This window comes from Dermacentor silvarum, chromosome 4, assembly GCF_013339745.2.
Source record: "Dermacentor silvarum isolate Dsil-2018 chromosome 4, BIME_Dsil_1.4, whole genome shotgun sequence".
In the NCBI taxonomy this organism is placed as follows: Eukaryota; Metazoa; Arthropoda; class Arachnida; order Ixodida; family Ixodidae; genus Dermacentor; species Dermacentor silvarum.
In genome coordinates, this window is record NC_051157.2 from 127,736,566 (window position 1) to 127,759,312 (window position 22,747).

The following is a 22,747-nucleotide window of genomic DNA, read 5'->3' on the forward strand; positions in this document are numbered from 1 at the left end:
GCGATCGTCTTGTCTGCCAACGCAGTATCTCGGTGTCCCCCTTCAGTATTATCGGGATCCAAGTGAATGTTGGAATGAGCAAGTGTCAAGGGCGAGGGAGAAAGCAGATGCATGGCAGGGTAGGCCGTTATCAATGTTTTCGTCTGCAACCTTTTCCTTGTATCCAAAATATGGTACATTATGAATGTTTTGTGTGCAACGCGGGCCAGTATTCAAAAGATACACCGTGTTTTTGCAGTTTTTATTTGGGCGTCTAACTGGGAGAGAACCAGTCGTACCAACTTGTTTGTTTCTGTTAAGGAGGGAGGGCTTGGCCTTGTGCACTTATTTCTGCGTCAAGTTGTGTCGCGTTTTATATTCCTCCGAGATCAAAGGGATACTTTTCTGAGGACTGCTATCCAAGTAAGGTTGCAGAGACATCTCCCAGAAATCCTTGTGTCATCGTGTGAGAATATGTATGGGGCTATCAGTGGGTATATGCGAGAGGTTGTACTGTCTTTCCGGCTATTGCATGTGCGTTTTTCCATGGAGTAATTGTGCAATGTTTCGAGACGAAATCTGTATAAGAATCTTGTGGACACAATGTTGCCGATTCCTATTTATCGTTTACCTCACCGTGGAGGCCCAGGGCAAGATGTTCTGAAGCGAGTTAAGAGAATGCCGGTTAACCCATCCGTGAAATACTTTTTCTTTAAGTTACACTCTAACACACTTCCTGTTAAGACGTGGCTGCATGAAAAGGGGATTTTCGTCCCATGGACGATTAACTGCCTGTTATGCAAAAATCCTGAGACAGTAGAACATGTGTTCCTTGACTGCTGGGACCCAATTTTTCATTGGGATGTCCTCCAGCGAACCGTCAAAAAAGATTTTCCCCTGGACCCATATGGCATCAGGTTCTTGCCCATCGCAAATGAAGCAGAAGTACCATTTGACCTAATCATGCTTTTGGGCCTCCACAGTCTGTGGAAGACGCGAATGCAAGTGCGACATGCAGATGTTAACGTCCGTTCGACGCGCGAAAACTTTATTGAAAGTGTTGTGGCTCTTAGGGAAGTGTATCGGGCGCAAGCTGAACCGCCCGAATGGATTTCTGTACTCGATGACTTGGCTGTAATGAAAAGATTTTAATCCCTCCTACGTCAGCCAAAGTAGGCTGATGTTTTTATCATTTGTATTTTGTTGTTTTGCTTGTCACAATCGGCAATAAAGAAAAAAAAAGGCGTCGGTGGTTCAGTGGTAGAATACTCGCCTGCCACGCGGGTGGCCCGGGTTCGATTCCCGGCCGACGCAGTTTTCATTTTTTAGCGACGCTAAGTGCTGTTGCGCACCTGTCCGAACTACGTATGAAGGTCCGTCACAGGGCGTCGGTGGTTCAGTGGTAGAATACTCGCCTGCCACGCGGGTGGCCCGGATTCGATTCCCGGCCGACGCAGTTTTCATTTTTTAGCGACGCTAAGTGATGTTGCGCACCTGTCCGAACTACGTATGAAGGTCCGTCACAGGGCGTCGGTGGTTCAGGGATTCCACTTCCGGCCGCGAAAGCCTACGGACGTGTGTATCATGTGCTCCCAAGGAGCGGTGGTTGCGGTTACTAACAGCCGCGGTAACAGGATGGACGGAACGGATGCCGAAGGATACGAAGTTATTTTGCCTACACTGCCTTCAGGTCGTAGTGTTTTCAACACTTTATTTTTGCATGCGGATGTTCGTGCGAGGCCCTACCGAGTCGAACATTTCCGGGATACGTTGGCACGTCTGGAATTGCTCCCCGACGTGATAGCGTTGGGGGCTTATCAGATGAGCCACGTGCGGGCGGTGACCTTCAAGAGCACAGAGGGCATGAAGAAAGCTTTGGCTTGTGGCGAAATGAAAGTGAAGGGCCAACGATGTTTGGTTATCGACCCGACGAACCAGGACGTACGCCTCAAGCTTCATTGGCTTCTGTTTAACGTGGCGGACGAAGATGTGCGTGTAGCGCTTGCCCCGTATGGGAAAGTCACCGACGTTTCTAAGGAAAAGTGGAGGGTTCAAGGAATCCAGGACAAGGGGTCGACGACGCGCCTCGTGCGCCTCAAGCTCCATAATGGAATTAAGGTAGACGACCTTCCACACCAGCTGCGCGTCGCCGGTGACACGGCCCTCCTTGTCGCGCCGGGAAGAGCGCCACTATGCCTGCGGTGTCATAGCAAGGGCCATATCCGACGTGAGTGCCGAGTTCCTCGCTGCACGCACTGCCGGCGTTTTGGACACGAAGAAAGTGAGTGCGTGAAGACGTACGCAAGTGTCGCAGGGCCAGTTGGAGGAGATGACACCGCAGAACTCGTCATGGACGAGGCCGACGCTGAGGAAGCCGCAAGCGAAGCCTCGCCGAAGGTCGAGGCGCATGATGCGGCAACGTTAGCCCCTCCCGACAAGCTGCAGGATACAAGCACCAACGACGAAAGCCCAAAAGTGACCGACACAGTAGGTGAAGCCACGGGCGCCGTCAAAGTGCACGACGTCCCAGCGCAGTCACCGTCATGCGAAGAGCCGGCCGTCATGGACGTAAGCGAGGCAGCAAGCGGCGCCACTGTCAGCAAGCGCGGCCACGATGCGACGTTGGACGAGAACGAAGCCCTGATTGCAGGGAACTCCGACGGACCGCCGCCAAAGGCGGCCATCACCCGGCGGTCACTGATCAGACCGCGGCCGAATATACCACCGGACCGTAAGGCGGCAGGCACGCCGCCGACGTAGCCGCGAGCGCGTGTGCCTCGCGGTATCTCTTCTAGTTATCTACAAGACCAAGCCAACCCCAAGGGACGATGGAGAACAACGATAAGGACAAGAACTGCGCCTACCGAAGGCTGCCCAGGCAGCCACGGAAGGTTCGTGCAAGAGGCCAAGGCAGCACCGACCGCAGACGCATGAGGTGGGTGCCATGCGGTCCGTTTGTTCTTCACAAACTACAATGATGGCCCAAAACACTGCACTCCGTCTTGCTACCCTAAATGTTCGCGGTCTTTGTGCCAGAAAGCGGCAATACCAGCTTAGCCGGCTTTTCTCGGAAACAGATATTGATATAGCGGCGGTGCAGGAAACTAAGATAGAAAGTGAAGAACAGACGGATCGCATGGTGCTACAGTTCCGCAATAGATACAATGTTTGCGTATCACATGCTGTTGGAACTTCAGCGGGGTGCGCTATTTTCATTAGAAATAATTTGGGAGTCGTAGAAGAGAATGTTTTTTCTTGTCAAAGTGGGAGACTGCTTTTTGTGGATTTTTCCTTTTCGGGCGTAGGTTGGCGGGTGATATGTGTGTACGCCCCCAACATAGAAAGTGAGCGGTTGTCCTTTTTTGAAAGTGTAGGCCAGCATTTACAGTGTGACAGGAAAGTCGTGTTGCTCGGAGATTTCAATTGTGTATGTTTTGCTGCTGATCGAGTGAAACAGCTTCCAGTGCGCGACAAAAGTGCTTTACATTTAAATACACTCGTGCAAGATGCTAACCTAGAAGACGTTGGTCATGTATTGTCCAGTGCTGGTGTGCCCGCGTTCACACATTTTCAAGGGCATAGTCATGCTAGGCTAGACAGAGCATATGTTGCACTGGATTTTGTTCCCATGTGTGGCAATTATAGTGTGAAACACGTGTCGTTCAGCGATTACAGCCTTGTAACGTTCACCATAGGCACTAAACAAAGTAAGTCGCGATTTAACTGGAAGACGTGGAAGTTTAACGATGGGCTGCTGCTGAACGAATCGTTTTGTGAAGGCGTGAAAGAAAAGTTACACAGGTTGATGGAGGCCGAAGAAGGTAACATGCTAGAATTATGGGAGATTTTTAAACAAGAAGTTAAGATCAGCGCTATAGAAGAAGCCACTACGGAAATTTTCAACAAAAGGAAAAGAGAAAAAGAAATACAACGCGAGCTTGATTTCTTGTACACCGTAGAAAGCGACAGACCTGGGAGCCGAACAAAAGAAATAAAAGAATTGAAGAGCCAGCTTGAGCTTATCGATGAAAATAAGTTCAAAGGAGCAGTTATAAGAGCACGAGCGGAAAGGCTCTGGCTAGGCGAGACGCCGACAAAACGAGCTTTATCGGACGAAAAGACGTACGCGAGGCGGAATGAAATCAGAATGATTCGATACGGGAACGAAATCACGGGCCAACCTGAAAAAATCGAACAGGCGTTTCTTGATCATTATGGTGAATTATTCGGGAGTGCTAAGGACGTCACAGAAGGATACAAAACGGACTTCCTGTCAAACATGCCGCAATTAGAAGACGATATTCGGGAGCGTCTGGAATGGCCTCTGAGCATCGCCGAAATCGAAGGAGCCATAGACGATTTAGTTGTTGGCAAGTCCCCGGGACCTGATGGACTCGGAGCGGCTTTTTATAAGACCTTCAAAAGTGACGCCAGTCAGGTCCTGTTACGATTGTTTAAGGAGGTCTACACCCGAAAGCTGGTTCCTCCATCTTTTCGGACTTCGCACGTGGTGCTGATTCCAAAAACAGACGACCCAGATAAATTGTTAGCTGTCGACGCTTATCGCCCGATATCACTGATGAACGTGGACTACAAGATATTTACGAGAGTGCTCGGAAAGCGATTACAAGGAGTGGTGACCCGCATCGTAGGGCCGCACCAAACATGCGGCATTAAAGGACGGTCAATCTATACTAACATTCACATCGCCAGAAGCATTTTAGAATACTGCGACGACCTAGGTGAACACGGAGCAATGTTACAGTTGGACTTGCAGAAGGCTTTCGACCGTGTGGCCCATAAAATTCTTTTCTGCATTCTAGAACATGTAAATGTAGGTGAATTAATTTTGGACGGGGTAAAGATGTGCTATCAAGACTGTACCGCCAGTCTCATAATAAACAAGAAGGTTACCAAAAGCTTTAGGGTGCGATCATCCGTGCGCCAGGGGTGTGGTTTGTCCCCTCTTTTATTTGCAATATACATAGGGCCGCTTTGTAGGAAGATCAACGATGACAATAAAATATTGGGTTTCAGAGTACAGTCTGCAGAAGTGAAAATGCTCGCATATGCGGACGAAATCGCGTTGTTTTGTCGGGATAAAGAAAGTATTGAAATCGCGATCGCAGAAGTGTTATCATACTGCAGAACTACAGGCAGTGCTATCAACTTTGATAAATGCCTCGGGGTATGGATCGGCAACTGGGTAGACCCTCCGAGTACGTTTGTGAATATCCAGTGGACCGTCACGCCGGCAAAGTATCTCGGGGTGCCGCTTGAGCACTACCGTGACGCAGTGGATTACTGGAATGCTGAAGCAGAAAGAGTTCGTGAGTGCACACTTAAATGGGGGGGCCGCAATTTCTCAATGTTTGCCCGCGCGACGGTCTGCAACCTCTTTGCCGTTGCCAAAATTTTTTACGTGCTTCAAGCATTGTGCATGTCAAGGGCCAACATACAACGATTACACAGAGTACTCGCAGTGTTTGTATGGGGTTCAAGCTGGGAGCGCACCAGTCGCACCAATCTATTTCGATCCGTTAAAAGTGGAGGACTAGGTCTTGCACATTTGTTCATAAGGCAGATTGTGTCGAGGTTTGTTTACTTACGTGACCAAAAGGACCCGTTTTTGTTAACTATGTTTCAAGTAAGGCTGAGCGAAGCTATACTCGAATTCATCGTTTCGTCCCGCCGGTGCAGTCAAGGTAGATTGCGCGGTTTTCTTAAGGAAGTCGTCTGGGCTTTCCAGCTTTTGAAGGTTCGCTTTTCGATGGAATACCTAAGTCGGGTCCCACGAAAGCGCTTATATAAAGACCTGATAGAGGCAATGTTGCCGGTACCATTGTACCGCTCGATGTTCTGCACTGGACCGGAAAAGAACGTGCTAAAAAGAGTAAAACGAATGCCAGTACGCCCATCGGCGAAGTCCTTCTTTTTTCAGCTCCACACCAATACTTTACCTGTCAAACCATGGCTTGAGGAGAAAGGACTTTTTGTGCCTTGGAGCGTCAATTGTTTAATATGCCGGAAGCCCGAAACAGTCGAACACATCTTTCTCGACTGTTGGGATGCGGTATTCCATTGGGATGTTTTACAGAGAACCTTAAAGAAGGACTTACCGATTACGCCATACGGGATTCGTTTTTTGCCTACTCAAAATGAAGACACTGTACCATATGACATGTTCATGCTGTTGTCCTTGCATAGTCTATGGAAATGTAGAATGGCCGTGAGACATGCCGAACCAAACCTCCGGTCTGTTAGAGAGTACTTCATCGAAAGCATTTGCTATATCAAGGAATTGTACAGTTTGCAAAAAGAGCAACCAACATGGCTCAGTGTGATGACTGAGCTTGCGAACCTCAAGCGTTTTTAGCCCCCGTGTCAGCCAACCAGTGGCAGACACTTTTATCGTGACCCTCATGTATTGTTATTATCTTGTGTTGTACGTTGCCAAGTCGGTAATAAAGAAAAAAAAAGCGTCGGTGGTTCAGTGGTAGAATACTCGCCTGCCACGCGGGTGGCCCGGGTTCGATTCCCGGCCGACGCAGTTTTCTTTTTTTAGCGATGCTAAGTGCTGTTGCGCACCTGTCCGAACTACGTATGAAGGTCTGTCACAGGGCGTCGGTGGTTCAGTGGTAGAATACTCGCCTGCCACGCGGGTGGCCCGGGTTCGATTCCCGGCCGACGCAGTTTTCATTTTAACACGAAAGTGTTTTATGCCGGGGTCCACCAAGACTTCACTGACGTATTTCCGTCACGGAAATACGTCACACGAACATACACGAACATAATACAAAGAAAGAAACCAGAAGAAAAAGTTCCACAAACATGCAAAATTTGGAAATCGAACCCACGACCTCTCGGTCCGCGACGATAGATCGCCGAGCGTTTAACCCATTGCGCCACAAACGCATTTGCAGAGAGCTACACAGACGCGCCTTATATATCTAACACTCCTCCGTGTACCCGCGCTCTTGCTCGGGGCGGTGCCGCCGCCTACGAGCAGAAAAGAGAAGTACTGCATTATGACACTAACGCGCACCGACAGTGAACGCTTCGGTGGTCTCAGCACTACGACGCCTCGATGCCAGCATTCGAAGGGACGCTGGCATCAAGAAGCACTACCAACGCCACCTAGGTGGCGTTCACCGTACTCAGCACAGCGGAGCGTGGCCTCCGCAATTAGCTCTGAAAATGTTTCTGAAGTTGATCGCGGAGGCTGCAATTACGACGCGCTGTACGCGCTGATTTGACTCGGTGACGATTCAGTTACGTGCTTTGTCTTGCGCGTTGTATTAGTGTGTCAGTTACGTGCTTCGTCTTTCGCGTTGTGCTAGCGTGTGCAGCGTAGTGCAGCTTCCATATGCACGACGGTTGCTCATGGTCATCGACGTTGGTAGTCGTGATGGAGGAGACGTGCCACCAGGCGTCAGCGTGGGTGCATCAACGCCTAAGGGCGCTTTAGCCACAAAACACCAATAGACATTATATATCAATGTGCAATAAACATTACACTACTTCTGTGAAGACACGTTTCACTTTCGTGTTCTATACCGATTCCTATATAAGAGGGATCAACCACATTTTTTTAGCGACGCTAAGTGCTGTTGCGCACCTGTCCGAACTACGTATGAAGGTCCGTCACAGGGCGTCGGTGGTTCATCATTCTGCTTCCGGCTTCCGAGCTTAACGGATCGCGGTATCATGGGCTCCACTGGAGCGGCTAATGCGGCTGTCAGCCGCGGCAACAGGCTTTTGACTGAGGATGATAAGGGCTACCAGATTATTTTGCCACGACTACCAACAGGACGCATTGTATTAAATACGGTTTTTTTGCACGGCGACGCTCGTGTTCGCCCGTTCCGTGTAGAAGATTTTCGGGACGCGCTTCAAGCTGTTGGTATGCTCTCGGGCGTCGTCGCCCTTGGAGCGTACCAAATCAACCATGTGTGGGCGGTGACGATGAACACAGCCGAGGCTTCCAAGAAGCTGGCGGCGCTGAAGGAGCTGCAGGTCATGGGCGTCGCTGCCTGGTGATCGACCCGAAGGAACAACAGGTGAAGCTGCGTCTCCACTGGCTTCTGCACGGTGTTGAAGACGAGGACGTGAAGACGGCGTTGGCCTCCTTCGGCAAAGTGACCGAAGTGACCCGCGAGCGCTGGCGAGTGGATGGCGTCTCTGACAAGGGCTCAACGACTCGAGCAGTGCTACTGCAGCTCAAGTCTGGGATGAAGGTCGACGACTTGCCCCATCAGATACGCGTCGCCGGCGAACTCGCGCTTGTGGTCGCCCCTGGTCGCCCTATGCAGTGTCTGCGCTGTCGGGGTTCTGGCCACGTACGACGAGAATGTAAGGTTCCCCGTTGCTCCAGGTGCAGGCTTCTCGGCCACGCCGACGCGGACTGTGTACGCTCTTACGCAGTAGCCGCGGGTTCGGCAGAGAGCGAGCCTTTGACATCAGAGCACATGATGGACGTCATCGAGGCGGAGGACGCGGCCAAGGGAGCCGGAAGCGGGAACGCGGCGGCAGAAGCGAGCGAGACGACCACCCCGACGAAAGGAGGACGGGATGATGTCCCTACCCCCACGGAGCCAGCAGCAACTCTCGGGAGCGTGACGGAGACCCCGGCAGAGAACGAGAGCCCCCAGCAGGCTACTGACGCTACTCTGGCAGCAGAAGATAGCACGACCCCCACCAACGCCCGCATCGAAGGCGTCTCGGCATCGGTCAAGAGGTCCCTGCAGCAGGACGAGAAAGTCGACGGAAAGGCCGGCGGTGACTCTGAGGCTCCGCCCGCTAGGACGTTGTCCGGAAGGCGTTCGACCATCAAGCCTAAGCCGAACCTGGAGGCCGACCGTAGGCCAGCCGCGAAGCCGACCCCAGACGAAGTCGACCGACGGCCACCGGATGGCCACGGAGGCGTCTAGCGGACTGCTAGACGTTAAGGTGAGCATCATGCTCCGGGCCTTCCCCCCCCCCCCTTCTTGTATTAGTAATGGCTTCCAACCCGTCACTTAGCCTCGGCACGCTAAACGTTCGAGGTCTGGCCGCCAAAAGGAAACAGAGTCAGGTGTACCGACTACTAGTGGACCAGGACCTCGACGTTTTAGCCGTGCAAGAAACCAAGGTAGACGGCGAGGAGCAGACCGGGAGCACGGTGCAAAGGTTCACCTATACGTACTATACGGTAGTGAGCCACGCCGTAGGGACGTCGGCTGGATGTGTATTGTTCGTGAAGAAGCTCCCAGGGCTTGTTATGGAAGGTTACTTTTCATGCACCTCTGGCCGTCTTATGGTTTGTGACTTCAGCTATTGCGATGTCCACTGGCGCGTGTTGTGTGTTTATGCACCTAATAGAGTGGAAGAAAGGGCAAATTTCTTTCTTAACCTACAGCATCACCTCTCGGTGCGCAAAATGATGGCCTTAGTTGGTGACTTCAATTGCGTATTGAGTGCCCAGGATAGGTCTACGCGACGCATAGTTCATGACAAAAGCAGTGATACCCTGGCACAGATTCTACGCGAATACGAATTGGAGGACATCGCTGAGTGTTTTCGGGGGGACCGAGACGTGAGGTATACTCATTTGCAGGGCACAAGTCACGCGCGATTGGACCGTATTTATTTGTCAGATGACTTAGTCGAAAAATTCCAGTATTATGCAGTGACTGCAGTATCCTTTTCTGACCACTGCCTGGTAAAATACAGGGTTGGCCACAAGAAAGAAGGAAGCAAATTTGTGTGGGAACTGTGGAAAATGAATGCGGAGCTGCTACGGGATGACACTTTTAACGAAAAGGTAGTGGCTGCTCTGAACACTTTTGGAAAGGACAGTTCCATCAAGTTAGGCGAGGAATGGGAGTTGCTGAAGCAAACTATTAAAATGAAGGCAATCGAAAGGGGTAGCGTACTGCAATATGAAAAGAAGGCAAGGGAAAACGCTTTAAAATCAATGCTGGATAAATTTGGGAAGCTCGAATGCACGCAACTGGGCGCTTATAAAGAAGATATGCGTGCCGTTAAGAAGAAACTTGAGGCGTTTGACGAAGAGCGCTACCGGGGTGCACTGGTGCGCGCGAGAGCAGAAAGGCTGGCATGCGGCGAAATGCCTACGAAAAGAGCGCTGGGATTAGAAAAAAAGCACTCCAGACGCAAGCATATTGAGGCCATCGAACGCGACGGGGTTGAGGTAACCGATAACCATAACATAGGGTGTGCTTTCTTTGAACATTTTCAAAAGCTTTTCGCATTCAGGCCCGTCAATATGCAAGGATTCAAACGCCTATTTTTGGAGCGAATACCGCAATTGTCGAGCGAAGTAAAAGATACGTTAGAACAACCAATAACAGAAAACGAAGTGATGAAAGCTATCGAAGACCTGAACCCTGGCAAGTCACCAGGACCAGACGGTCTTTGTGCAGTTTGGTACAAAACTTTCAAGGACCACCTAGCTCCTAGTCTAACCGCAGTTTTCAATGAAACATATGAACTGAAAATGCTTCCACCATCCTTTGGCCAGTCCCATACAGTACTAATTCCGAAAACAGAAGAGACCGAAAAGCTCAAGCAACTTTCCTCTTACAGACCCATAGCGCTGACTAACTGCGACTACAAAATATTGATGAAGGTACTGGCACGTCGGGTTCAGTCAGTTATCAAGGATATAGTCGGCCCGCACCAGACGTGCGGCATCCGCGGAAGAACGATTTTGACCAACATTCATAAGATAAAGTGCGTGCTAGAGTGTTGTGACGCCATGTACGATGCAGTGGCGATCCTCCAGCTGGACTTGGAGAAAGCGTTTGATTGCGTTTCGCATGAGATCTTGCTTACCATCCTGAAACATGTCAATTTTGGCCGCATAATCACTGAGGGGGTGACCATGGCGTACCGGAGCTGCTGTACGAGACTTATAATTAATCAGACATTGGGGGCCCCCATTAATGTGAAGCGCTCCGTTCGCCAGTGTTGTCCACTCAGCCCACTCTTGTTTTGTGTTTACCTAGAAACTTTGTGTCAGGCTATAATCCAAAATAATCACATTAACGGATTTCAACTGCAAGCAGCAGAGGTCAAGTTATTGGGTTATGCTGACGATGTGGCTGTATGCTGCAAAGATACGCAGAGTGTGTTGAATACTGTTAGTATCGTCAGAAGGTTTGGTGAAGTCACTAATAGCTTTGTGAACTGGCAGAAATGTTTGGGTTTTTGGCATGGAAGGTGGGCGTCTACCCCAGACCACTTTTCGAACGTAAGCTGGGTTACGACACCAGTTAAGTACCTTGGCGCACCCCTTGATGCCTACAAGGACAGTAGCGAATACTGGAAGGAGCGGACAAAGGAAATAAAAGAAACAGCGGACAAATGGAACGCGGGCTACTTGTCAATATTTGCGAGAGCTACAGCATGCAATATGTTTCTTGTCACAAAGATCTGGTACGTAATGCAGGTCCTACAGTGTTCTCGGATTAATGTGCAGAAACTGCACCGCGTGTTCGCTGTTTTCGTGTGGGCATCAAGCTGGGAGCGATGCAGCCGAGATAATCTATTCCGGCGTGTTAAGGATGGCGGTCTTGGGTTGGCGCACCTCTTCTTGCGTCAACTCGTGAACAGGTTATTTTTCTTTCGCGATACGACTGACCCTTTTCTGCGCACCGTTATCCAAATGAGACTATCACGAGCCCTTCCCGAGTTTGTTGTTGGTACCGAAACAATGACAGGTCCAGTTCGTGGTTTCTTCCGGGAAATAGTTGATAGTCTTTCTTTTCTGCGTGCTCGTTTTTCAAATGCATATTTGTGGACTGTAAAACGGAAAAAGTTATATCGAGATTTGTGTGATAGTGTTTTGCTTGTACCCATGTACAGAGCCGTGTACAGTGGAGGCCCAGGCCTAGACGTTCTGAAGAGGGTGAGAAAGATGCCAGTGCAACCAGGCACCAAATCTTTCTTCTTTAAATTGCATACCGGTACTTTACACGTTAAAACATTTCTGGAAAAACATAAGTTCTATTTGCCATGGGGAACCAACTGCCTTATTTGTAGAAAACCGGAAAACATAGATCATGTCTTCATCCACTGTTGGGAGGGGGTCTATTTCTGGGACCTGTTGCAAGGAACCTTAAAAAAGGAGTTACCGATAGATCCCCAGGGAATCAGGTTTTTGCCTGTAAATGACGACGAAGGATTCCCGTACGACCTGATCATGCTCACGGGCCTCCACTGTCTATGGCGCTCGAGAATGGCGGGGTACTACTGTGACCCTGATGCCCGACCGGCGCGTATATACTTCCGTGAATGTATGCAGAGGTACATAGAAGTACAGAAATCACAACAACCTGTTCCCGAGTGGCTGTCCAGGGTTGAACCCCTGACAGAACTCAATGAATTTTAATAGACAACGTCATGCCGCAGTAGCGGACCGCAACAAATGTATATATTGCTGTTTTTGTATAGTTTTCATTGCAATTTGTGTTGTTCTATGTCGAGGACTGGCAATAAAGAAAAAAAAAAGGCGTCGGTGGTTCAGTGGTAGAATACTCGCCTGCCACGCGGGTGGCCCGGGTTCGATTCCCGGCCGACGCAGTTTTCTTTTTTTAGCGACGCTAAGTGATGTTGCGCACCTGTCCGAACTACGTATGAAGGTCCGTCACAGGGCGTCGGTGGTTCAGTGGTAGAATACTCGCCTGCCACGCGGGTGGCCCGGGACGATTCCCGGCTGACGCAGTTTTCTTTTTTTAGTGACGCTAAGTGATGTTGCGCACCTGTCCGAACTACGTATGAAGGTCCGTCACAGGGCGTCGGTGGTTCAGTGGTAGAATACTCGCCTGCCACGCGGGTGGCCCGGGTTCGATTCCCGGCCGACGCAGTTTTCTTTTTTTAGCGACGCTAAGTGATGTTGCGCACCTGTCCGAACTACGTATGAAGGTCCGTCACAGGGCGGCGGTGGTTCCTGCCTGGTTCACAGCCCGGGCTATTGATCGAAAGTTATTTTTCGTGCCCTTCTGGCAGACTAGTGTACTGCGACTTTGCTGTTGGTAATGATTCTTGGCGGGTGATATGTATATATGCACCCAATATATGCGATGAACGCAATATGTTTTTTTCCGCGTTAAAGGCGCACATATGCGCGCATAGAAAAGTCATTATTATGGGAGATTTTAATTGTGTACTCAGCGATCGAGATAGAACGGGCAAGAGAACAAATGATAAAAGCTGTCATGTCCTCACTGAACTATTAGCCGAGTGTGACTTGGACGACGTGGCTGATTGCCTAGTCGGAACACGCCAGGTTCAATACACGCACTTCCAAGGCAATAGTCATGCTCGTCTTGACAGGATATACGTGACACTAGATGTTATACCCATATGTCGCAGCTACGATGTCATACCTATTTCTTTCACCGACCACTGTTTGGTCAAGACATGTGTTGGACGCAAAGGAAAGGGCAACACTTTCACGTGGGAAATGTGGAAAATGAATTCCAAATTGTTAAAGGACGAGCTTTTTCTAAGCAACGTACAAGAACACTTGAAGGAAATAGAAAACAACAAAGTGGCGCAAATCACTGAAAAATGGGAAATTTTTAAACAACGAATTAAGTTAACCGCCATCAACCGATCCTGTAAAATAAAGTACGAAGAAAGAGCTAAAGAGAAAGAATTAAGGGCAGTGTTGGAAAAATTAACGGCCTTAGAGTGCAGCCAGCCGGGCGCATACAAGGAAGATTTACGCAGCATCAAAGCGAAATTGGAGCTATGCGATGAAGAGCGATATCGAGGAGCGATTATACGCGCAAGGGCAGATGCATTGACAGCAGATGAAACGCCAACTAAACGCGCGCTAGGTCTGGAGAAAACGCATGCGCGGCGCAATCACATAGATACTATTGAAGTACATAGTAATGAAATAACTGACGGTGAGGAGATAGCACAAGCGTTTTTCAAGCACTTCCAAGAAATTTTTGCATCGAGAACTGTTGACGTAGAAGCCTTTAGAGCTGCGTTTTTGGGGCGTATGCCGCAACTCAGCGACGAGACGAAGAACAGGCTCGAGGCACCGATATCAACTCATGAAGTTGAAAAAGCAATTGAAGATTTAAAAGCCGGAAAATCACCCGGTCCGGATGGCCTTTGTGCCGCTTTTTATAAACAGTTTGTTTAAATACGAACTATCGCCTCTACTCGCTGACGTGTTTAACGAAGCGTATGAGGTAAACGCATTGCGACATTCTTTCGGGCAAGCGCACACTGTACTTATCCCTAAGACTGAGCAGCCTGCGAAACTTAAATATGTAACGTCGTACAGACCAATATCACTTACCAACAGTGATTACAAAATATTCATGAAGATAATCGCAGACAGGTTACAAACAGTAATGGAAACCATAGTAGGTCGGCACCAAACATGCGGAATAAAAGGACGAAGGATTTACACGAAAGTACACATAATGAGATCGATTTTGGAATGTTGTGACGCCTTAAGGGCGCGAGTTGCGATTCAACTTGATTTGGAGAAAGCTTTTGACCGTGTTGCTCACAGTATTTTATTTGCCATTCTTAAGCATATTAATGTCGGGTCCATAATTACTGACGGGGTAGCCATGGCGTACCGGAACGGCACTACTAAGCTCATAATTAACAAGACTTTGGGGCCCCCATCAGCATTCAACGTTCCGTGCGCCAAGGCTGCCCAGCCAGCCCACTTTTGTTCTGTATTTATTTAGAGAGTTTGTGTTTGGCAGTCATTGAGAACAAATGTATTCATGGGTTTACGATGCAAGCGTCAGAACTCAAACTCCTGGCCTATGCTGACGACGTAGCCGTGTGTTGCAAAGACAAGGAGAGCATTTTACAGACGATAAATGTTGTGAAAAACTTCGGTGAAATCACTGGTAGTAGAGTAAACTGGAGCAAGTGCCTCGGTATTTGACATGGAGAGTGGCCTGAGGCTCCTGCTATATTTGCGAACGTCAAGTGGTCAACAACGCCAGTAAGGTACTTAGGCGCACCACTCGAAGCTTACAAACAGAGTGACGAATACTGGCAGGGCCAGCTTAAAAGTGCTAAAGAGAAGGCTGAGGCGTGGAAAGCCAAATACCTTTCAGTATTTGCCAGGGCTACTGTATGCAACTTGTTTTTCGTCCCTAAGCTATGGTATGTCATGCAATTCATTTTCTGTAATAGGGCCAATGTGCAAAAATTCCACAGAGTCTTCGCCGTGTTTGTGTGGGGTTCCGGATGGGAGAGATGTTGTCGCAATAATTTGTTCAGACGGGTGAAAGATGGAGGATTAGGGCTGGCCCACCTGTTTGTTAGGCAACTAGTAGGACGTTTTATTTTCTTTCGGAACAACGATGATCCTTTTTTGCAAACAGTCTGTAGAGTTAGACTCGCGCACTTGTTGCCAGAGTTGATTGTATGCTCCCAAGGTGTGCCAGCGGCAGTGTTTGGTTTCTACAGGGAAATTGTATTCAGTGTTCGTTTCCTTGCTGTACGGTATTCGAAAGAATATTTGTTTAAGGTGTCAAGGAAAAAGCTGCGCAACGATACAATGGACAGCCTTTTCCCCCCGCCTCTGTACAGAGCCATATACAGTCGAGGCCCAGGCCAGAATGTTTTTAAACGCGTCAAACGAATGCAGGTACCGCCAGGTATGAAAAGTTTCTTTTTCAAACTACACACAGGTACACTTTCAGTTGCAACGTTCCTAGAAGAAAGAGGCTTTTACATGCTATGGGGCTCACAATGTATAATTTGCAAACAACCTGAAACCATCGACCATGTTTTCCTACACTGCTGGGAAGGAGTATACTTCTGGGATGTTTTACAGCGCACAATAAAGAAAGAATTTCCTCTTGACCCACATGGCATCAGGTTTTTGCCGATAGATGACGATGACGGAACACCTTTTGATCAGATTATGCTGACTGGCCTCTACTGTATATGGCGCTCCCGCATGGCAGGCTTCTATTGCGATCCCGATAGAAGACCAGCCCGTGTGTATTTCCGGGAACACATAAGACGTTTTCTTGATGTGGTTGCAACACAAGAGTGTCCCCCACTTTGGATGGCCAGGATGGAACCCCTGGCCAATCTTAAAGAATTCTGAACAAAGCCTGTTACAGTATGACAGGCTGCTTGTGCTTATTATTTATACTTAACGGATATGAAGTCCATCTGTTCGTGTACATATGTTAGTTATGTTGCTATTCCTATGTACCGCTGCTTACCGGTAATAAAAAAAAAGGCGTCGGTGGTTCAGTGGTAGAATACTCGCCTGCACGCGGGGCCACGCGGGTGGCCCGGGTTCGATTCCCGGCCGACGCAGTTTTCTTTTTTAGTGACGCTAAGTCATGTTGCGCACCTGTCCGAACTACGTATGAAGGTCCGTCACAGGGTGTCGGTGGTTCATTCTGCTTTCGGCCACCGAGCGTGACGGTTGGTGGGATCATGGCCTCTTCAAGGGCAGCGACAGCGGTTACTTTTGGCCGCGGAAACAGGTAGAGCAACGACGAAGAAATGGAATACCAGTTTATTTTGCCTCAACTGCCAAAAGGACGAATAGTGAATAACACCGTGTTTCTGCATGGTGATGTACGAGCGAGGCCTTACAAGGTCGAGGATTTTAGGGATGCCCTAAAGCCTACGAGCCTGCTGCCGGAAATTGTGTGCCTTGGGGCCTACCAAGTTAATCATGTGTGGGCGGTGACCCTCAGTGACGCAGCTGCAACGAAGCGCCTGCTGGCCTTGAAAGAACTTCAGGTGAAGGGGCGGCGATGTGTGATCGTCGACCCTCAGGATCAGCAGGTGAAGCTCAGACTTCACTGGCTGCTGCACGGTGTGGCCGAGGAAGACGTCCGGACTGCATTGGCGGCCTTCGGCAAGGTAGAAGAGGTGAGTCGAGAGAAGTGGCGCGTCCAAGGTGTCGCAGACAAATGTTCCACCACGAGGACTGTTCTTCTCAAGCTGAAGAGCGGCCTGAAAGTGGAAGATATTCCTCACCAGATACGTGTTGCCGGAGAGTTGGCCTTGGTGGTGGTACCCGGTCGGCCGATGCAGTGCCTCCGCTGCCAAGGCACTGGGCACGTGCGGCGGGAGTGTAAGGTGCCACGCTGCTCCCGGTGCCGACGTTACGGGCACATTGACACCGAATGCGTCAAGACCTACGCTACCGCGACTGGCCCAGCCGCGAGTCAAGAGGCAGCAGAACTCGTCATGGATGTGGTCGAGACCAAAGACGCTGCTAAGGGAGCCGGAGACCTTGTGCACCCAGCGACAGGTTCTGGGTCGGTACCGGAGGGCGTTGACGCCAAGGGAAAGGAAACTACGGAGCAAGTGACTGCGCCGGCACGGGTCGACGCGGAAGCTGTCCATGCAAAGGAAGGCGCAAGTGAAGACGAAGGAGACGACGACGACGATGCACCGATGAAACAGGGCGAGGCCGCTATCGACGGTGACCGGGCTGCTAGTCTCGGAGCCACCTTCAAGCGTCCCCGTGATGAGGCCGAGGACAAGGACAACGCGGCAACCAGCTCCAGTGATGGGCCGCCGGCGAAATCGCCTCTCGGGAGGCGGTCGAGCTTCAAACCAAAGCCGAACTTTCCGTCCGACAGAAAGCCTGGGGACCAAGCCCAGCAGACAAACAACGACGAGAAACCGGGTGGTCCCGGAGACGGCTAGCCGACGGCTGGTCGTGAGGGGTAAGCACCATGCTCCGGGCCTACCTCATTCTCTAGTTCATCATGGCTCCTAATCCGTCACTCAGTATTGCAACTCTAAACGTTAGAGGGCTGGCGGCTAGGCGTAGGCAGAGTCAAGTCCTACGGTTGGCCACTGACCAAGACATAGACGTTCTAGCTGTCCAGGAGACCAAGGTAGACGGGGAGGAGGAGACCGGGAGCATGGTGCAGCGTTTCACGTCTAGATATTATGCGGTCGTGAGCCACGCGGTAGGGACGTCAGCTGGATGCATCCTGTTTATTAAGAAGTTACCCGACCTTGTGGTTGAAAGTGTATTTTCATGTCAGACGGGAAGAATGGTCGTTTGCCACTTTGTTTGTGGTGGAGTCGAATTCAGAGTTAATGCGTATATGCGCCAAATGTTGTAGAAGAGCGTGCTGTATTTTTTTCGAATCTTTTTCAGTACATTAGCCGTGATAAGTGCATGATTTTTTGGGGGGATTTCAAATGTGTTTTGAGGGCTCGGGATCGATCCAATAATGCCGGTATCCGCGATAAAAGCAGTCATATATTGTCTAGGCTGATTAGCGAAAGTGAACTAGACGATGTATGTGAGAGTCTTGAGGGGGAGCGGGAGGTGATGTATACACGATTTCAAGGCAGTAGTCATGCGCGGTTAGACCGCTTGTACATGTCACAAGACATGATTCCAATGTGCCACAGTTATTCTGTCGCACCTGTGTCGTTCTCAGATCACTGCTTGGTGATGTGTACCATAGGAATGAAGAAGAAGAGTCAATCTTTCAACTGGGACCAATGGAAAATGAACGCCTTACTACTAAAGGACGCGCCATTTGTAGACGCAATTCATGAGGTCGTTATGGAATTAAGCGATGAATGTATTGAAACAATAGCAGAGAAATGGGAATGGTTCAAACAGAAGGTAAAAATGAAAGCAATAGAAAGATCGAGCTGCTTAAAGTGTGATAGGGAAATGAAAGAACGAGAATTACGAAAGATACTTAATCAGCTGACAGCGCTGGAGTGCGAAGAGCCAGGGGCGTATAAGCAAGATATGCGAACCATCAAAGAAAAAATTGAACAGTTGGACAAAGAACGCTATCAAGGTGCGATTGTGCGAGCAAGAGCAAACGCATTAGTAGCGGGAGAGACGCCCACCAAAAGGGCACTAGGACTTGAAAAAGCTCATGGTCGACGTAATCATGTCGATAAGATCTCGTGGAATGGCACACTCGTCGACGATAATAAGAGCATAGGCCGAGCGTTTTTAGAGTATTACCAGTCACTGTTTGCATATCAAGAAGCCAATGTAGATGAGTTCAAAACGGCCTTTCTCAGTCGCATGCCGCGATTGAGTGACGACACGAAGGACCGATTAGAAGGGACTATAAGAGAACACGAAGTCGTAAAAGCAATAAATGATTTGAACAATGGCAAATCACCCGGACCTGACGGTCTGAGCGCGTGTTTTTATAAAGCCTTCAAGAAAGAACTGTCGCCCCTGCTAACAGACCTGTTTAACGCAACGTATGTGAACAAAGCTTTGCCGCCTTCTTTTGGTAAAGCGCATACCATCTTGATACCTAAGAGTGACAAAGCGGAGAAACATATGATCGTGACATCTTATAGGCCAATATCTTTAACCAATGTCGACTATAAGATTTTCATGAAGGTTTTGGCAGCCAGACTTAAAGGCGTCATCAAAGAAATAGTTGCAGACCACCAAACGTGTGGGATCAAAGGGAGGTCAATTTTTTCGAATATTCACACGATGCGGTGCGTGCTCGAGTGCTGTGACATCACTTACGATGGCGTCGCAGTGCTCCAGCTTGACCTAGAGAAAGCGTTTGAATGTGTTTCTCATGATATTTTGTTTGCCATTCTGGAACACGTTAATGTGGGTGCCATTATCACTGAGGGAGTGGCGTTGGCGTATCAGAACTGCACAACACACTTAATTGTGAATAAATCAGTGGGGGCCCCCATTAACGTCATGCGTTCTGTGCGTCAAGGCTGCCCCTCAGTCCTCTTTTGTTTGCTATTTACATAGAAACGATGTGTTTTGCAATAATAGAGAATGCTCATATACGCGGTTATAGCTTGGCAGCCACAGAAGTCAAGCTCCTGGCATATGCAGATGATATCGCCGTGTGTTGTACAAACAGAGAAAGTGTAACGGAAACAATACGCGTTGCGAAACAGTTTTGTGATGTGACGGGCAGTAAAGTGAAGTGGGGTAAATCCCTCGGTTTGTGGCACGGAGAGTGGTCTTCGGCCCCAGACAACTTTGCTAATGTGAGCTGGGTGAAAACCCTACCAAGTATCTGGGTGTTCCCTTGGACGGTTACAACACAGCGAGGAATACTGGACGAACCAAATAAAAGAAACAAGAGAGAAAGCAGACAGGTGGAAAGGCATCAACCTGTCCATTTTTGCAAAGGCAACTGTATGCAATATGTTTTTCATTACGAAGTTGTGGTACGTCATGCAGACGTTGTTTTGTTCAAGGGTAAATGTACAAAGGTTGCATAGAGTGTTCGCCGTTTTTATCTGGGAATCTAGCTGGGAAAGATGTAGCCGAACAAACCTGTTCAGGCGAGTGAAGGAAGGGGGGCTGGGCTTGGCGCATCTTTTTGTACGACAGCTGGTCAATAGATTTTTGTTTTTTCGAGGTGTGCGTGATCCATTTCTGCGTACGGTATTACAGCTCAGGTTAATAGACGCCTTGCCGGCACTCATTGTTAGTACTAATAGTATGCCAGGGGCGATGCGCGGCTATCTTAAAGAAGTAGTCGATAGTGTGCGCTTTCTTTCTGTGCGTTTTTCTTTCGATTATCTTTCTGACGTGAAAAGAAAGACATTATATAAAGATGTATGCGATATTATATTTCCAGTGCCATTGTACAGAGCGATATACAGTGGAGGACCAGGACAGGATGTCCTTAAACGGGTGAAAAGAATGGAGGTGCCTACTGGGGCAAAAACGTTCTTTTTTAGGCTACACACAGAAACACTGTCAGTGAAGACATTCATGGAAGAACGCGGCTTCCTTGTACCATGGAGCCCACACTGCTTGATTTGCAAGCAACCTGAAACAGTAGATCATGTGTTCTTGCATTGCTGGGAAGGGGTGTACTTCTGGGACGTCCTAAAACGGACAATCAAGAAGGAGTTTCCGTTGAATCCGCATGGGATCAGGTACCTAGCGATAAAGAATGAGGACGGGGTACCATACGATTTAATAATGCTCCATGGCCTCCACTGTTTATGGCGGGCACGAATGGCTGGGTACCATTGCGACCCAGATGCTAGGCCTGCTCGTACTTATTTTCGACAAAGTATGTCTCGTTTCATAGAAATTAAGAAAATACAAGATTGTGTACCCGATTGGCTGTCGAGGATAGAACCTCTGACAGCTTTAAAATAACTTTAGTTAGATTACGCCAGTCCATGTAGTACAGGTGGTTTTTTCTGTTTTTCAATATGTTTGTAGTTATTTTTGTGCTATTTTTCTCTAGTGTGTGCTCTGTAAATTGTCAAAGACCGGCAATAAAAAAATGGCCTGCTAGCTCAGTCGGTTAGAGCGTCGTGCTAATTACGCGAAGGTCGTAGGTTCGATCCCTTCGCAGGCCATGGTGTTCCTTTTATGCGCACTCTAACGCCTTCAGTCGTTATTTTTTACTTTTTCTTTATGCGCAGTCGGTTTTTTTGTCTCGCGCAGCCGCCACCCACGCGCCACAAGGGCGACTCACATTTGTCGTTTAACTGCTTCATCTATCTTCGCATGTGGCCTGCTAGCTAAGGATTCTACTTCCGGCCACCGCAGTGAACGGACGTGTGATGACGGGCTCCGTAGGAGCGGCTTCAACGGCCATGCCTGGCCGCGGTAACAGGGCTACCGAAGAGGAAAGTTCATACCCGGGGTTTTGCAGGACTGCCTACAGGGCGTTTCGTTGTAAATACTGTTTTTTGCACGCCGATATCAGGGCCCGCCCGTATCGGGTCGAGGATTTCCGGGACACGTTAGCTCAGCATGAACTGCTCGCCGATGTTATCGCCCTGGGGGCGTATCGGATGAGCCACGTCTGGGCCGTTACTCTTAAGGATTCTGAAGCGGTAACGAAGATTGTCAGCGTCGGTGAGGTACTTGTGAAAGGAAACCGCTGCCTGGTGATCGATCCCGCGAACCAGGACGTGCGACTCAAGCTTCACTGGCTGCTACACAACGTGCCGGACGAAGACGTACGAGCCGCCTTTGCGTCATACGGGAAAGTCACCGAAGTTTCCGGGAGCATTGGCGTGTGCGGGGCATGTCAGAGAAGGGCTCCACAACGAGGCTCGTCACACTTAAGCTGAAAGCTGGCGTGAAGCTCGACGACTTGCCGCACCAGCTCAACGTTAGCGGTGGGTTGGCGCTCGTCGTCGTTCCAGGTAGGCCTCCGTTATGCCTTCGCTGTCGTAATACGGGCCACATCCGTAAAGATTGTCGGGTCCCACGTTGCGGAGCCTGCCGACGGTTCGGCCACGAAGAGGGCCAATGTGCCCGCACTTATGCGTGCATCGCTGGCCCCGGTACAAGTGAAGACTCGTCTGAGCTGCTAATGGACGAGGCGGATGCGGAGGATGCAGCCCGTGAAACTGGGCAACCAGCGACGCGGGATAGGCCTACGTTGACGCCACTGACGAAGCAGAGTGCGACGACGTCCAATGCAGTAGCGGCGGCCGTGCAAGTGCAACGTGAGGTTCAGCCGGAAAACGGCACGCTAGAGGATAAGACGACAGCTGCGGACAAACTCCCGACAACATGGAGCCCAAGAACCCCGAGACCATGGATTTCAACCAGGAGGCTGCCGCTCTGACAGCTGGGAAGCGCTCCCGCGAGGAGTTCGTCGGTGAAAAGCAAGAGCCGGTGGTGGCAGTGACGAGCCGCCGCCGAAAACCCCAGGAATTCGGCGCTCTACCCTAAACCCGCGGCCCAACTTAGCGGCCGAGACACGACAGGCGGACAAACCGCCTCCGTAGTCTTGCAGTGTATTCCTGTGCGTGTGTGAGTGGGTGCATGTGG

The 22,747-nt window shown here is 49.7% G+C and overlaps 2 protein-coding genes and 9 non-coding genes across 11 annotated transcripts; all 11 read left to right on the top strand.

Moving 5' to 3' along the window:
* The first annotated feature begins 1,222 nt into the window (after positions 1-1,222).
* Trnag-gcc (transfer RNA glycine (anticodon GCC)) lies at positions 1,223-1,293 on the top strand. The gene has a single exon. It is a non-coding gene; the product is annotated as a tRNA-Gly (tRNA).
* Positions 1,294-1,364: 71 nt separating this feature from the next.
* Positions 1,365-1,435, top strand: Trnag-gcc (transfer RNA glycine (anticodon GCC)). Its single transcript has one exon. It is a non-coding gene; the product is annotated as a tRNA-Gly (tRNA).
* Positions 1,436-1,563: 128 nt separating this feature from the next.
* LOC125945015 (uncharacterized) lies at positions 1,564-2,806 on the top strand. The gene has a single exon (XM_049666548.1). The coding sequence runs from the start codon at positions 1,564-1,566 to the stop codon at positions 2,737-2,739; it is 1,176 nt and encodes a 391-aa protein (XP_049522505.1). The 3' UTR covers positions 2,740-2,806.
* A 2,210-nt stretch (positions 2,807-5,016) lies between these two features.
* LOC125945202 (uncharacterized) lies at positions 5,017-6,451 on the top strand. The gene has a single exon (XM_049666813.1). It carries the CDS (start codon positions 5,039-5,041, stop codon positions 6,353-6,355), a length of 1,317 nt encoding a protein of 438 aa, XP_049522770.1. The 5' UTR covers positions 5,017-5,038; the 3' UTR covers positions 6,356-6,451.
* A 7-nt stretch (positions 6,452-6,458) lies between these two features.
* Positions 6,459-6,529, top strand: Trnag-gcc (transfer RNA glycine (anticodon GCC)). The gene has a single exon. It is a non-coding gene; the product is annotated as a tRNA-Gly (tRNA).
* Positions 6,530-6,600: 71 nt separating this feature from the next.
* On the top strand, positions 6,601-6,671 carry Trnag-gcc (transfer RNA glycine (anticodon GCC)). Its single transcript has one exon. It is a non-coding gene; the product is annotated as a tRNA-Gly (tRNA).
* Positions 6,672-12,493: 5,822 nt separating this feature from the next.
* Positions 12,494-12,564, top strand: Trnag-gcc (transfer RNA glycine (anticodon GCC)). Its single transcript has one exon. It is a non-coding gene; the product is annotated as a tRNA-Gly (tRNA).
* Positions 12,565-12,635: 71 nt separating this feature from the next.
* Trnag-gcc (transfer RNA glycine (anticodon GCC)) lies at positions 12,636-12,705 on the top strand. Its single transcript has one exon. It is a non-coding gene; the product is annotated as a tRNA-Gly (tRNA).
* A 71-nt stretch (positions 12,706-12,776) lies between these two features.
* On the top strand, positions 12,777-12,847 carry Trnag-gcc (transfer RNA glycine (anticodon GCC)). Its single transcript has one exon. It is a non-coding gene; the product is annotated as a tRNA-Gly (tRNA).
* A 3,381-nt stretch (positions 12,848-16,228) lies between these two features.
* Trnac-gca (transfer RNA cysteine (anticodon GCA)) lies at positions 16,229-16,308 on the top strand. Its single transcript is given in 2 exon segments — positions 16,229-16,264; positions 16,274-16,308. It is a non-coding gene; the product is annotated as a tRNA-Cys (tRNA).
* A 4,933-nt stretch (positions 16,309-21,241) lies between these two features.
* Positions 21,242-21,315, top strand: Trnai-aau (transfer RNA isoleucine (anticodon AAU)). Its single transcript has one exon. It is a non-coding gene; the product is annotated as a tRNA-Ile (tRNA).
* The last annotated feature ends 1,432 nt before the right edge of the window (positions 21,316-22,747 follow it).

What these genes read in the sequence shown, in the direction of transcription:
- LOC125945202 (XM_049666813.1), top strand. Translation starts at nt 5,039, where the DNA reads ATGCTCGCATATGCGGACGAAATCGCGTTGTTTTGTCGGGATAAAGAA.
- LOC125945015 (XM_049666548.1), top strand. Translation starts at nt 1,564, where the DNA reads ATGTGCTCCCAAGGAGCGGTGGTTGCGGTTACTAACAGCCGCGGTAAC.